At 40.2% G+C, this 13,759-nt stretch overlaps 2 protein-coding genes across 10 annotated transcripts in view; one reads left to right on the forward strand and one right to left on the reverse strand.

Annotated features, from left to right (window-relative positions):
• RARS2 (arginyl-tRNA synthetase 2, mitochondrial) overlaps nt 1-6,181 on the reverse strand; it is a 29,748-nt gene extending 23,567 nt beyond the window's left edge. For 6 of the 7 annotated variants that reach the window (XR_009727901.1, XR_009727900.1, XM_061369738.1 and 3 more), the window contains exons 1-6: nt 6,070-6,181; nt 5,317-5,390; nt 4,679-4,784; nt 3,661-3,744; nt 2,627-2,724; nt 1,475-1,530 (exon numbers count right to left, since the gene is read on the reverse strand). Coding sequence is in view for 4 of the 7 variants with exons in the window: in XM_061369738.1 (XP_061225722.1) it covers nt 1,475-1,530; nt 2,627-2,724; nt 3,661-3,744; nt 4,679-4,784; nt 5,317-5,390; nt 6,070-6,108 (457 nt within the window). In the remaining 3 variants the exon portion in view is untranslated. Of the gene's footprint in view, nt 1-1,474; nt 1,531-2,626; nt 2,725-3,660; nt 3,745-4,678; nt 4,785-5,316; nt 5,391-5,805; nt 5,999-6,069 lie in introns of those variants that run through there. The other variant, XM_061369740.1, reaches the window with a different exon arrangement.
• A 121-nt stretch (nt 6,182-6,302) lies between these two features.
• ORC3 (origin recognition complex subunit 3) overlaps nt 6,303-13,759 on the forward strand; it is a 38,436-nt gene continuing 30,979 nt past the window's right edge. For 2 of the 3 annotated variants that reach the window (XM_061369746.1, XM_061369747.1), the window contains exons 1-3: nt 6,303-6,415; nt 8,793-8,847; nt 11,520-11,617. In XM_061369746.1, coding sequence (XP_061225730.1) covers nt 6,392-6,415; nt 8,793-8,847; nt 11,520-11,617 — 177 coding nt within the window. In that variant the 5' untranslated portion in view covers nt 6,303-6,391. Of the gene's footprint in view, nt 6,416-8,786; nt 8,848-11,519; nt 11,618-13,759 lie in introns of those variants that run through there. The other variant, XM_061369748.1, reaches the window with a different exon arrangement.

Below are 13,759 nucleotides of genomic sequence, written 5' to 3' on the forward strand. Positions count from 1 at the left end.
AGTTTTCTGGTTTTGTATGATCTGTATTCAAAAGTAAGAGGAAAAGCAATCGGATGAACTACTTGCAACTAAAAGAAGTAGTATTCTGAGCAGGAAAAGAAAGGCAGCACATTTGAAAGGTGCCATAAAGTGTCCCATACAACAGTGATAAAAACAGACATGTATGTGCATATACATACTGAAAAGTATATTAATACAAAAAACACTTTTTAAAGTCCTCTTGTACTCTCACAAGTATATAGTTGGTGAGTATACAAAACTCCCATCACAGTCAGGTAACCTCATACCAGGAAGTTAAGCAAGTATTCAAAATTCAACAACTGCTGTTAACCGTGACAGTAAATAGGGAACATCAAGTCCTGAATCTCTAAATATTGCTGGACAGTATTGAGCTCTGCACTTAACAGACTGGGTGTCTGGTATGCTCCAAACTTACCATATCACGTAAGCATGTAATCTTGATTCTGTTATTACAAAAAAACCCCTTCATCTTTCTCCCAAGACTAGCTACAACCATAGAATTACAAAGAAGAAATACCTACTTCCCTTTCTCTATTTTCCTGTTCTTCAAGGGTACCTTTAGTTACAATACTGATGTAAAAGAATGCAAAAAGCTTTCTCTGCTGCTGCTGTTATTATAACATCATAGTGTAGCTTGAAATTACTTTCAATTCGATTCTCTATACCCAATTCATCCTCTTACTATTGGACTGAACAATAGCACTGATCTACAGAACTATTTTTGAAAGTAGAGTCTTTTTCTCTAGAGCAAAGGGTCCAGAATGGAATGTAAGAAGGCCAAAATATGTAATTTCACTCACCTATCAGTCCATGAAGAGGCTGAATTATTAACTTTATGTAATTAATAACTATATATTATACATTAAATATAATTAAAACCTAACACATTATTAGCTGCTGTAGGATCTTCTGCTAATAACCCAACCTCCTAGTTTTTATTGTGAGAGAGGGAAAGGAGAGAGAAATAATGTTTTCCATATGCCATTAGAGTAGCGCACCATAAACTTATTAATTATTCCATTACAAATTACAGCAACTGTGTTAGTAACACTGGCATAAAGTAATTAACATATAAAAGCAAGCTTTTTGCAAGACAGCAACCAAGACATAACTAGCTGACTGCTCTGCAGTCCAGTGCAAACTGGAAATTCAAAATTCAAAGGACTCTCATAACACCTCAATGAAAACTGCCCCAGGCAACTTTGTAGAATAATTTTAAACTACTTCGTTTAATGTTCACAGTCATAAAACTCTATTACCTGTGACTTAATAAATCTGCCAGCACCACACTATGCTCTTTCCTTCACTGCATAATGAGCAAAAGGTTTTTAGTTAGCAACTCAAGCTTGATATAGCCACTGCACTACAAGAGTGAAAGGTTAGAAGTGTTCCCCATCAAACGGAACAGGAAAACAAAGCAGCCTCTTCAGGAGGCAGTTAGATGCATACTTACCTATTATTGTGGATCGCAAATGCCCTATGTGAAACTTTTTGGCAATATTAGGGGAGCTGTAATAGATTTTCATAAATAAGTTAGTTCAATGTACAAGACTGCCAGATAGCCAAGTCAAATTCAACTCCTGCATACAGCAAGAACTGAAATAAAACCGCCATTTTCAATTTTCCCTTAAAATTCTTTGATTAACTTCTGCTTTACACAGCAACTTTTCCTATCCCACCAGCTTTTCCTCCAGTATCAGTCAAGAACCAGTGTTGTAGGGAAAAAAAACCCACAAACAACCCCACAATAAAAGAACCCCCCAAACCCCAACGATACTAGTGACAAAGGACTTATACTACCTTCTCACTTTTCACATGTTTTGAACATATGGGTCTTTCTCCCCACACCTTTATTAGAGATACATCTAATACCTGGACAGGTACTGTGTATTTTATCATGTACAAGAGCCAGTAACTAAAAATCACATGATCTCCTACCAACAATACCCCCACCCCAAAGAAAAAACACCCCACAACTGTATTCACAGTTGTTTGCCCTGGATAATAAAATGGAAGTTCAGCTATGGAAATCCACCCTCCAAATTAAAACAAAGTGCTCACTTTCTGTGACTACGGAAGTCTGCAAAGGGAGTATAAGTGAACAAAAATATTTTTACATAAAGAGGTCAGCCCCTTTTCCTTTCATGAGCAGGCAACCGTAAGCAAAACTGCACTGGACAGCAATTTTGGGGACAGCAACTGAGAAGATTTAGCAAGACAAATGGACAAATGCCTGGCTGCCTTCCCCAGTCATGGAGGAATGTATTAAGGGGAAAAAAGGAATGGGTTAGTGGCTGAAAATCCAGGTCATGTTTCTTGATAACAAAATAAAGGGAACCTACTGAAAAACTGAGTGCTATTATGCACTTAATGAGAATATTCTTAGTGCAGGACACTGAGACATGAACTCTAAATACAAAAAAAAGTTATTCCGGGTAAAAACAAACTCTATTTCCTAAATACAACTCATATTCTACTTGTATCAAATACAGCTGAATGTAACACTGTAAATACAGTTTCATTTCACAGGCATCATACATTACAGCAATGAATATCAATCAGCAGATAAGGCAGTTTCCTCAAAGGACTCATCACATGTCCTTACCTGAACTCAATTACTGCTTTTTGTCTAGGCACTGTAGAGAAGAGTTCACTTTTTACTCCATACTCTGAGCCATCTTTCAACACCTGCTGCAACACAGTCTAAACCACAAGGAAGACTGAAAAATTATCATTTAAAACTAGAGAATATTTTTCAACAACAGAAAGCTTTACAAGGAAAACTGTTTCCCAATCACGCAAGAGACTGATCCCAGAGCTTTTATTCACAATAGCAATTAGATGGCTGATCTGCCAAGCAAGCAACATCACCTGTGCAGATAAAAATGTCCCTATCTTTCAAAAGCTGTATCTGATCAGTTAAAAAGTTGGAGAAATTATAAGCAGAGTTTTTGGTGACAATCCAAGCTTTAAAATTCTTCTACTTACAGATACTGAACATTAAAAAAAATAATAATAAAGGAATAGGAACAACACGTATAGAAAAAACTTTAACTCTGTTCTTATTACAGTACCAAAGAAGGTAAGCTAGACATACACATAAATCATCATATCTACCCATAGACCTATTCTTACCAGTAAAAGTTACAGCTAGGTCTTATATCCTACTTTCTCCTCAGTGACATAATGCAAAATTACATGTCCCAATTCCACACTTTTTCCAGCAAAACTCCACTAGGCCAGACACACCGTTTTGCTTGAATCAATAAACTGTCTAGAATTCCTACAAGATAAAGCAACTTGTGAAATCCATGAATAAAATTTACCACTGAAACTACTCTTGCAGTGGAATAGGCTGCTGTTATGTTCTTATCAAGATAGATTGATTATAAATAGCTAACGAAAAACTTAAATGGATTATCATTAAATTATTATCAGTGAATGGCAGACATATTGTTTTCTCATAAGGATAAACTTTTGTATATTTAGACCTATATAAGGAGATATCTAAGGGATCCTTGAGAACTTACAAAAGAGAGTCTTATATAGAAAATACCTTTCTAAAGCAACAGTAAATATCTAGAGTTTTATACTGAGGAATATATTTTTACTTCAATCCACCTGAAATACAGTACTCACCTTTGCTAATAATTCCCTGTTTATCGTGAAGTTCACTGTTCCTGGACCAGTACTGATTTCACTCACTACAGCATCACATTTTAGCTAAAGGAACAAAGCAAAACAAATTGGATGAAAACTGGTAAACTGGAAAACTGTAATTCAATCCACTATAAAAATTAATTTAATCCAATACATTGAATGTTATTTATTGGTTTGAAACAATCACAAATAGGCTTATACTGATGTGCTTCTTTACTGTTACAATTGTTCTTCCATGTAAAGGTGTAGGTCTAAATGTCCCAGATCCGTTTAATGAGCCACAAACAATAAAGGAGAGACAATTTCCAGCTTTCTAAACACTGGGAACAGCAGCCAGTTTTTAAGGGACAGAACAGACACAGAGAAAAACAATGTTGCCGTATTTTAACAGACATTTGAACAGATTGCCAAATCCTTGGAAGCTTTCAACACCTGACAGGATTTCAGAAGCGCTCAGCAACCTCATCTGAAAATTGGCAACAACCTGCACTAAGGAGGAGATGGGAACAGATAACTTCTTGAGGTCCATTCCAAACTGAATTATTTTATGGCTCTAGATCATCTCTAAGTTGTTTTATAACTTTTGGTCATACATCTGGGATTTGAAAGTCTGGCCTGTTTGTCCCACAGACTGGGGCTATATTTATCAGCTGACATTCTAGTACTGGATTTTGCAGTTTTTGGTTTTCTAAGCCACTGCATACTCAATTTCTTTCTCAAGTGCTGGGCAACGTTACAGACCACAGCATACCCTTTAGATATCTTCCTGACTTCAACAGTATTATGTACTCTCAAACTGTTTGAAAACAATAATTTCAAAAGAATTTTAACTAAAACTGCTTTTCAAATTCCTTGTGAAGATTCTATGTACAGTTACAATAGGTGCAATCATTCAACTACTCTGACCCACACAGATGTTTTGGAGAAAGAAGACTATTTACCATTACACTGTAAGCTCATTAGTGCATAAATATATGATTCAAATACATTAGCATACCCTTTCAGCTAGCTTCTGAGCTTGAAGATGAAGGTCTTGCGCTAAGCTCTCACTAGAACTGTCTTCTGTTACAGAAGCAACCGAAAGCTGGAAATCAGCAACATGCCTGAAAAACAAAGGAACATAGCAAAAACCCTGTTGAAGCGAGCCTACTTGCCAGAGAGAGATACCTGAAAGTTCACTATGTTTACGAAGCTGAGACAGAAGGCCAAATATTACCTCTGCTCCAATATAAACAGAAAGTAAATACGATGAGAACACCATCTCAGAATAAATAACAGTTATGCTCGCTCATAAATGCAATTTATTTGCTAACATCATTAAACTCTCAAGCAGGACACTGAAAAAAAACTTTGTAACTTTACATTGGTTCTAAGCAATTTCACATTCAGATCGTTAATGCTGAAACATTTGCCATTCAAGCACTGACCATATTTCAGCAATTGGATTGATTTCAAGCTTGCTTGCTTGAAAAAATACAGCTATTTTATTAGATTTAATTTATCTTCTATTTGGATTGGCGTATTAGCTTAGGTTTGGGTTTTTCCTTAATTTCTTTCCCCTATGTTGTCTTAAGCTCTTGCAATAATAAACACAACAATAAAATATGACATTGTAAGATAAAATGTAAACGCTACCGTTTTTTGGAAACAGGAACTGCAGATATGGACTTTATTAAATTTTCTGGTGGCAGATCCAAAACCTTTGAAAGCTAAATTTGAAAGAAAGAACAAAGTGGCTTAAGCAAAAATAAGATCCAAGAAAAACACTGCTCCCTGTTTAAATGCTCATGGGGGATGCATCATTTATGTCTGAAAGCGAGTTTCAATCCCAAACACATATTATCTATTATAAACAACACAATCTGCAATACAGACCAAATAAAGTGAAAGGAACCTTAGAAAAGCAAGACAAAACACCACATACAGCTTTTTGCTTGCTTATTTACTTTCCCCCACCAAGGATCCCACCAAACCCCCGCTTGTCTTTACTAACTTGTCTCTACTCCTTGGCTTATTCGGCACTCAGTAAGCGGGGGACAAGAAGGCCCAGACCCTGCGAGGGCCTCACTAATTAAGCTACTAAAGGCTGTCTTCTTGCCAAGGGAACGAGTCCCCGGAACCCACGGGTTTAAACCCTCTGGGCGGTCGAACCTGCAGCCCGGTGCAGGGCTGATGGCGTGTGAGGCCGCCAGGAGACAGCGGCCGCCCGAGAAGGGCGGAGCGTGGCAGCGATAGGAAGCCCACACCGAGCGCCTGTGGCAGCGGGCCGGACCCACTATAAGACGCCTGGAGGAAGTACGTGTGTGGGGTCTGGTTAAGGGCGTGAAGGGACGTCTCGGTTACGGCGCACCCCTGCCTCCGCGCAAGCTGCGGGAGGGAGCGGCGTACCTGGGAAGCGATGCTCCTCCGAAAGGCACAAGAGGCCATAGCTGCGCCTCCAGGCGGAAGGTCGCACTTCCCCACCCGTTTCCGCCCGCCTTGGGGCGGGCTGGGTCGTACCATTCTCAGGACAGGGGAGGGAGAGAGCGCGCATTGGTCGCCTTCGCTCGGAGGAGGAGCGCAGAGGTAGAGGGGGTTGTCTTACTGTGCTGGGGCAGTCTTACACTGGGAAGCAGGGGGGGTGTTCCCGCAGTGCGCGTGCGCGTCCCGTTCTGTTGGCGGCGGGGCGCGCGTCCGGTGCTGTGGGTGTTTGTGGCGCGAGAGGGGCGACATGAGCACGTGTTCCGTCTCCAAGGTGAGGGGAAGGCGGAAAGGAAAGGGGAAAAGGGAAGCATGGGGCACCCTCTGTCGTGGCTCCGGGAGTGCGGGGCGGCCTCCGGGTTCGCTCCTGCCCTGGCACTGCACCGGGCCGGGCCGAGCACCACGAGGAAGAGCGTGGTTGTGCGGGTACTGAAGGAGCTGCCCCGTCCCTTTGTCGCGATCTGTGGTTGGTCTCTCTCCTGTCCATCCGCTGCTCTCATTCCCTGTGCCCAGGCTCCCGTCTGCCCCGTTCCCTGCGGTGTCAAGTCTTGGCGGCTCTGCATCCGTGCCCTGGTGCCCGCTCGGTCCCGTTTTACCTTTTTTCTCCTCATAGCAGGCAGTGAACCCTCCTGCCCTGCTCGTCTGTCCTGTTAGTACACTAAAAACGCTCGTACTCGAAGTAAACCTCACAGCAGTGCTGTGGCTGTAGGTATTGTCACTTTTGGCTCAAGTCTGTTGGCATTGCTTGCTGCCGCTTTGAAACACACATCTCAGAACTAATGTAATGGAGAAATAAAAGCAGAAGTGCTGTTACTCACAAGTAACGTTAAATATCTATTATTGCCTTGATATTTATGAGCTGAAGGCTTTTATCTGGCCTGTAGTTGGGTTGGTAGTAGGCACAGGGCATTCATCAGGGTGTAAATATGTAGTGAGACTGAAAATGTTGTATTGGAATGTCTCACTTGATGCTATAATGAGCAATAGCAGTGGTTTGCAGCAGCAGGATGCATTTTATAATTGGAATACTCCTGTCCCTTATATTGTTTTGCACTGAATCGTGGTGTGCAGCTGTATCCTTTGGTGTGGAAGTTGCTAGTTATTACTTTCAGGAGTAAAGGGAAGTACTTCCAAAGTGAAAATTCAAAGCAGGTGGATTTCCCTTAAAAAAAAAAAAAAAAGCCTGTTGCCTTTAACTAGGTAGTTGTTGTTGCCCAACCTGTAGCTGTACCTGGGACTGCTCTGATCCACGTGTAGGACCTTGCACTTGCCATGGTTAAACTTCATGCCCTGAAGGCGCACTCAATTCCACTGTCCGTGTCACTGACAAAGATGTTGAACAAGACCGGTCCCAAACAATTTTTTATATCTGTGATTTATAGTTATTTTGGCCAACTCCAGTTGTGCCAATTCTCAACTTACCGTTCTGACGTGTTGTGTGTAGTGAAATTGTTCCAGTGTTTAGGATCTGTAGAACAGCCACAACTTTTGTCCAGCTGGTTTTAGATCGTTGTTAATATACGTTGTAACGTGTAAATTATCTGAAGGCATCTGCAATTCATAAGGCTGTTTTTTTCAGAAGAAGGCAATATTCTTACCAGTGTTTTATTGCAACCTCTTATTTGCATAAGAAAGAAAATATCATCAAAGTCACCCAACAAAGTAGTGCCTGTGATCAAAATTAAATATAACTCTGGAGTTTTAGTTTCACTAGGTCAGTTATTATGCTAGTTACTGAACTATGCTAGGCTGAGTTCTGCAGTTGTTGCTTGTATGAGCATCTTGATTGAGAAACACAGGACTCGGTCAGTCTGTTTATCGCTCTAGAAACTCGTGTGTTTCATTCCTTCTTGCTGTACAGCTACAGCTGGGGAATGCATATGTTTTCTGATACATAAGAAATCATTATAACCCTTCAAAAGAGATGAATTTTTAGGAAGATGGGGAAAGAAATTTCAGATTTTCTAGAAGAAAAATAAAAAAATCTTCCAAGAATTCAAAGCTTAATTCTTGTGCTTTTATATCCTCATCCTTTGTGATGAGATGGATCCAGCTGGGAGATGAATTCTATCTGGAGGGCTTCCCTGGAGCCAGGGTTTTTATTTGTCTGAACCTTTTCCAAACCATTTGTCATTCTGCTTCTGTCTTTACTTTTTCAAGTTGGGATGCCCTTGTCCTCTGTAGCTAAGGTGCATCATTGGCTTCCGTAAGTGACTTATTAATACTCATTGCATTATTCTAGATCACCTTTTCTGTGCATCTCGGTCTCTTGCCTTTTTTGTTGTTGTTTTTAACTGAAACTATTGAGAAAACTGTTGATGTGTCCCCAGGGAGTCATTTCCTCTTAATTCTAAACCTGTTGGAGGTTATCAGACATTTAAAGACTCTGCTGCTGTTCTAGTTGGTGGTTGAATTGAAGAACATAATGGGAAGATGAAAAAGTTCCTCCCAAATAGGCTGGGATACTGTTCCCATGGGGTTTTCAGCTTGAAGCAGGACTATAAAGGGGCAACATGCAAATCAATATCCTTAAGATGCTGGTAGTTCAGTTCCATTTGTTGGTTTAATGGAGCACTGAAATTAAAGGAGAATAAAGTGTCCTGATGGATTGATGTTCATATTGAAGTTTATGTTTTTTTGCTATTCTCTAGGGCTGCTTTGTTTTTAAACCAAGTCCCAAGAAGAGAAGGGTGTCTCAGAAAACAGGTCAGTGCATTTTGATATTCATTTTTATGCTTGTGGTGGACCTTCCAGGTTCACCAGATCTGATTGAGTTCTCTCATAGCTGCTTGAGGATTTTGTCGCTCCTTGATGTCAACATTGCTGAAAACTCATTTCTTCTGAGGGACCCCAGCAAATTGTTGGCTAGTGTAAATGTTTTTTTTTATCTTCAGCAATAAAGATTGAATAGCTCTTGTTGTCTTTGCACTTTTTTTTAACAAGAGAACTCCTTTGCATGTGACCAGTAAATTGTTTACTGGCAAATTGTTATATGAGTGAGCCACCTTTAAGCTATGGGAGTTAGAAATGATATCCCATTCCTAAGTCTCATCATATGCTGGGTCATTTGCCTAAGTTTCTTGAGAAAAGAAAGAAGAGCCATTTGTGAAGATCCCATGGCTTCTGTCCGCTAGTATTTGTTATATATATTTTCTGTGTTTTATATGCAGTATATACAGGTCTCTTGTCATTTGAGGAAGACTGAACAGGACTGACTCTTATTGGAGCCACAAATAATGCTGCTTAAATAGTTGCTGTTAGAGACTCGGTTAGGAAACTCACCCTTCTTATTCCCAGGTTAAACTTTTGGCGTAACCAGAGCTGTCAAAAGGTGCGACAATTTGTATTAAAAAAGTGGAAAGTCATAAGACCAGATTTTTGTGGACATCACCACAGGCTCATTCATTACTTACTGTACCACCTGCTTTAAAAGTAATCTCATTATTTTCTGTGAGAGTTGGCACATCTGTAGCTCAGGGAATGAGTGGCAAGAAAATAGAATCCAGGCTGTCATTCTAAGTCATTGCAAATGAGTAAACCAGCAACCAAGACCTATGCACTTAAACCATGTTGAAATTGTACCCCTTACTGGGTATTATGTTTTAATTTTTGCAAGGTTAGCAATGCTTGGGTAAATGCTGCTAAATGTGTTGTTAGCAAATGCTTTAAGATAGAAAAACAAATTTTACTGAACTGCCCCTAAATGAAAGGCAGAGGTGAACTAGTTTGGCTGCTCATGGCAGTTGGTTAGAACGGTGTTCTGAATAATCAGTGCTTTGATGTGCGTCATTAAAGGTTTGGAAGCCCAAACCTGTTGAGTGTGAGGTTTCAGTTGTGAAACTTCACAGCATCACTAGTTGATTGTGCTCGTGCACCCCATGAAAGGCCTTCTGTGCATATTTAAACCTGTATCTTGAGTTTTGGCAATATATATATATATATGTGTATATATATTTGCCAAGATGCCAGTATACCAGTATGATGTGGTATATTACCTGTAATGTGATTTCCTTCAGCTGAAAAGCCTATGACGTGTAATCAGAGCGGGTTATGTATTTTAAGTGATTTTTTTTTCCTTAGGGATACAAATGAGGTGTTAGGGGAGGCAATAAAAACAGAGGGTAAGGAGTGCCTCTTGTTCTTAATTTGCAGAGCTGTTTGGGGTGATTTTAATGCTTTGGGCGACTGAGCATGCCCATCAACTGGTTCTTTGCTAGAGATCAGTCTGACACTGATGCTCCATTGCATGCCCACCAAAGGGACAGTAGTGGATAGGAAATTAATTTTTTTTATATGCATATGCTTAGAAAAAGTAATAGTTATATTTAATGTTGCTGCATAGCAACAGTTACCAGGCTATTTTACTTCGCCTTCAGTTTTTGTGTGCTTCCAGGTGGTATTAGTGAGTCTTTAAACCTACCCCAGGCCTGCTAAATGTATGCTGGGAGGAGAAGAATGGTTGCAAGCCAATACCTTTTTTTTTTTTTTAAAGGGAAACGTAAACTGTGTGAGTATGGGAGGAAAAATGACAAGAAAAAACTCACTCAGTTAAGCAAGTTTCCATTCAGTTTCCAGTTTTATTCCCAGCTCTGTTGTTTCTCCTTGGTTGGAAGCTGGTGGAGAATTTCTGTACTCACATCTGTGAGGCAGAGCAGCACCTGGGAAGCCAGATGTATTCAGAAAATGTGCCAAGACACTGTTTTATCAAAAAGGGTCTGATTCTCCTTTTTTTTTTTTTTCCATAAAGAGTGTGTATAGAAGTGAGATGCAATTTAGAGGTGAGCCAGAAATGTAGGCCTAGGTTGTGCTTAAAAGTTTTGTTGGCATAGTTGTGTCAGTTAAATGTATTTAAAAATTAATACATTTCATGTAAGCTGACAGTCCTTTCCCAGTATACCTTATTATTTTCAGGAAATTGGTGTCATCTGCATCTTCCCTGTGGAACAGAAAGAGTTCATGTCTCTATTCTTGCAAGCCTTTATGATTCCTAACCGACTGTAGTAGTACAGGAGGACTGAATATTTAATAGGTGAAAGAGACACACGAAACTTTCTGAAGCAAGGGAAAGATTTATTTTTAATTTTTATTTTAATAATAAAAGCTCTTTGCTCTGATTTAGCCTTTAGCTCATGTGGGACTTGAGATGGAAGCCAGTTTACCTTTTGCCTGCGTATCTGAGTAACAGATTCTGCTTGTTCCCATGCTTATTCTGTCAGATACCAGCAGTTAATTAACTGGTTAAGAGAAAAGTTATCTCCCTCAGATATATATGTATTTTAAGATGTTCTTGTTTCAGTCAGATGCTTCATTTTCTTGTTAGCAAAAAATATTTTGTTTCAGTAATCTCATTTGTGCTTGCCTTTGCTTTCTATTTCTAGCTGTCCATTTCGGAGAAGGAAAAAATGATTTGGAGGATAGTGAGTTGCGGTTTGATACTTGTCAGGCATTATGGAGTCAGATCAAATTGGAAACAGAGGTGAGTGTTATGCACATACTAAAGCGGTGTTTTGCATTTCTAACAATGCTTCTTTGCTTTGCTTCTTTGCTTCTAGAGATCTTTTTTTACACACTTGAATAGGCGATTAGCTAAAGCAGTAAAAGGCCCAGAAGTACTGACTGAGGCTGAAATTGCTGTGCAGAATATAAAGGAGTGATAATAAATCCATCAATTAAACATTACTTTTAGCCACAGAACTACATGCTTTTAATGCTTCAAGCTGCTTCTTCTAATCTCTTGTTATGAATAGTCCTTTTTATTAATTCCTGGTGTACTGCTGTTCTCTACCTTCAATTCACTTACATGCTTGCCAGCCCTCTGGGTATTTTTCGGCTGCTCTTGAGCTCAGTGTTACAGAGGTCATAGCAGCCTAGAATTCACAGTGGATTTATGTGACTTAGATTTGCACCGATGTCAAATACTGAATGACACAGCTGCAAGTATAGTCTATTGAATTAGTTCAGATAGTGTCAGCGGGGTTGTCTGATAGGGATTGGAGTTCGTTTCATACTGAGCTGTGGCCTCCTAAGTGTTGTATGTTAGATGGCATGCTGCTGTTGTGTCCCTATAGCCAGCTGGCTTCCTTTATGGTATGAGTAGTTGCTTCCGTACAGCAGGGATTTCCTCCTCTATTCAGTGTCAAGGATTCTGGGCAAGTATTCCATATTCCTCTGCCTGCTGTTGGGCTCTAGACACTATGAGAATTTTTTTTTTTTCCAAAGTTTGTTTTGGGATGTAAAGTAAAAGCCAGCTGGATGTAGCTTAAAATCTGGACCCTTGGGCTAAACTCATAAATCCCTTTAATTCTGTTCCTGCTATTCCATGATCCAGCTCCCTTTGACTAGTCAGCACCCTTTTCAAACCATAACTAGCTAGGCTGTGCAAAGTAGTGCACTAAACTGCAATGCTGCTTGTAGAGAATGAACAGAAGTTTGTGAAGGTATATTGGGTAAATTCCTGGCAATGGCTTCAGCTTGACAAGTTAGCTGCCAGCATTTGCCAGTAATATTGACAGCTGCAGCAGAAACTGCCTTGTCAACTACAAAGTGGACTACAGGGAAGATGGCATTCTGTAGTTACTTCTGGAAGGCCTTTCCTTGCATCTTTCTTTGGCACAGTGTTGTCAAGGCTTTTGAGATAATGCTTCTACACTACCAATAGTGGCTACAGGATTTTCAGGTTGGAGAGGTGTTGGGATTTTTTTCCCCTCATGCACTGCAAGGATATTTTCCAGAGCAGCAGGCACAGCCCATCATAGTGGAATCAATCACTCAGAAGCAGAGAGTCATTGCCATCTGGAAAATCATTGTTCTTTCTTGTTCTAAATCCTCCTACCCTTGTTTTCTCTGAGGCTGCTAGGAGTTTGCCAGATACTTTCTTCTGCTGTTCCTCCTGCTGATGGAAGACAGTTCATCCTACATTGACAAATTGATAGGGGCTTTGCCTTAGAGTTTGATTTGCCCAAAGGCAGATTGCCTGCTATACCTAGAATCTTTATCCAGCTGCAGGGGTATCTCTGATATTTTTTCTCTCAAGTTTTGAATTACCATCTTTTTATCCTGCTGTTGGCAAACTTGGGCTGATGATTGTTCTTACATCTAAAATAATGTGATAATTCAGGTTGAAAGTCTCTAGTCTGAACTCCTGCTCATAACAGCATCATCTGTGAGGTCGGACCAGTTAGGTGGGAGCTTTATACAGTCAGGATTTTCTTTCTTACAGACTTTCAAACTGGTGTAGTAAGCCTGAGCTGTGACAGAATACATGGGAAGCAGGGGGCTTGCTGGTTTGGACTTTTGTTCTAGGGGTTCTGGTAGCATGCTAAGGGAACTTAGAGGATGTTCTGGGAAGTTTTTGCCAGGGCACTGTTATGTGGCAACTTGTTGGCAGACCATGTGCTTGTGCTGGTGTTTTCCCAGTCTTTGATACCTACTTGAGACGTTGAAGAGTGAAGAGGATTTCACCTGCAGGCACTTTGTTGTGGAGCACTCTTGACCTTTGTATGTCCATCATAAACTGTGCTGTGATTGTAGCAGCACCCTCTGTCATCTGCTTGTGCCATTCTTTCAGGCTTCTCACATGAAAAGCTGGCAAAAGTACTGCAGAAACTGTCCTTGATTT

This window comes from Neopsephotus bourkii, unplaced genomic scaffold (genome assembly GCF_033783945.1).
Source record: "Neopsephotus bourkii isolate Nb327-2 ecotype Australia unplaced genomic scaffold, CSIRO-AGI_Nbou_v1 NB_1511, whole genome shotgun sequence".
NCBI classification, from domain to species: Eukaryota; Metazoa; Chordata; class Aves; order Psittaciformes; family Psittacidae; genus Neopsephotus; species Neopsephotus bourkii.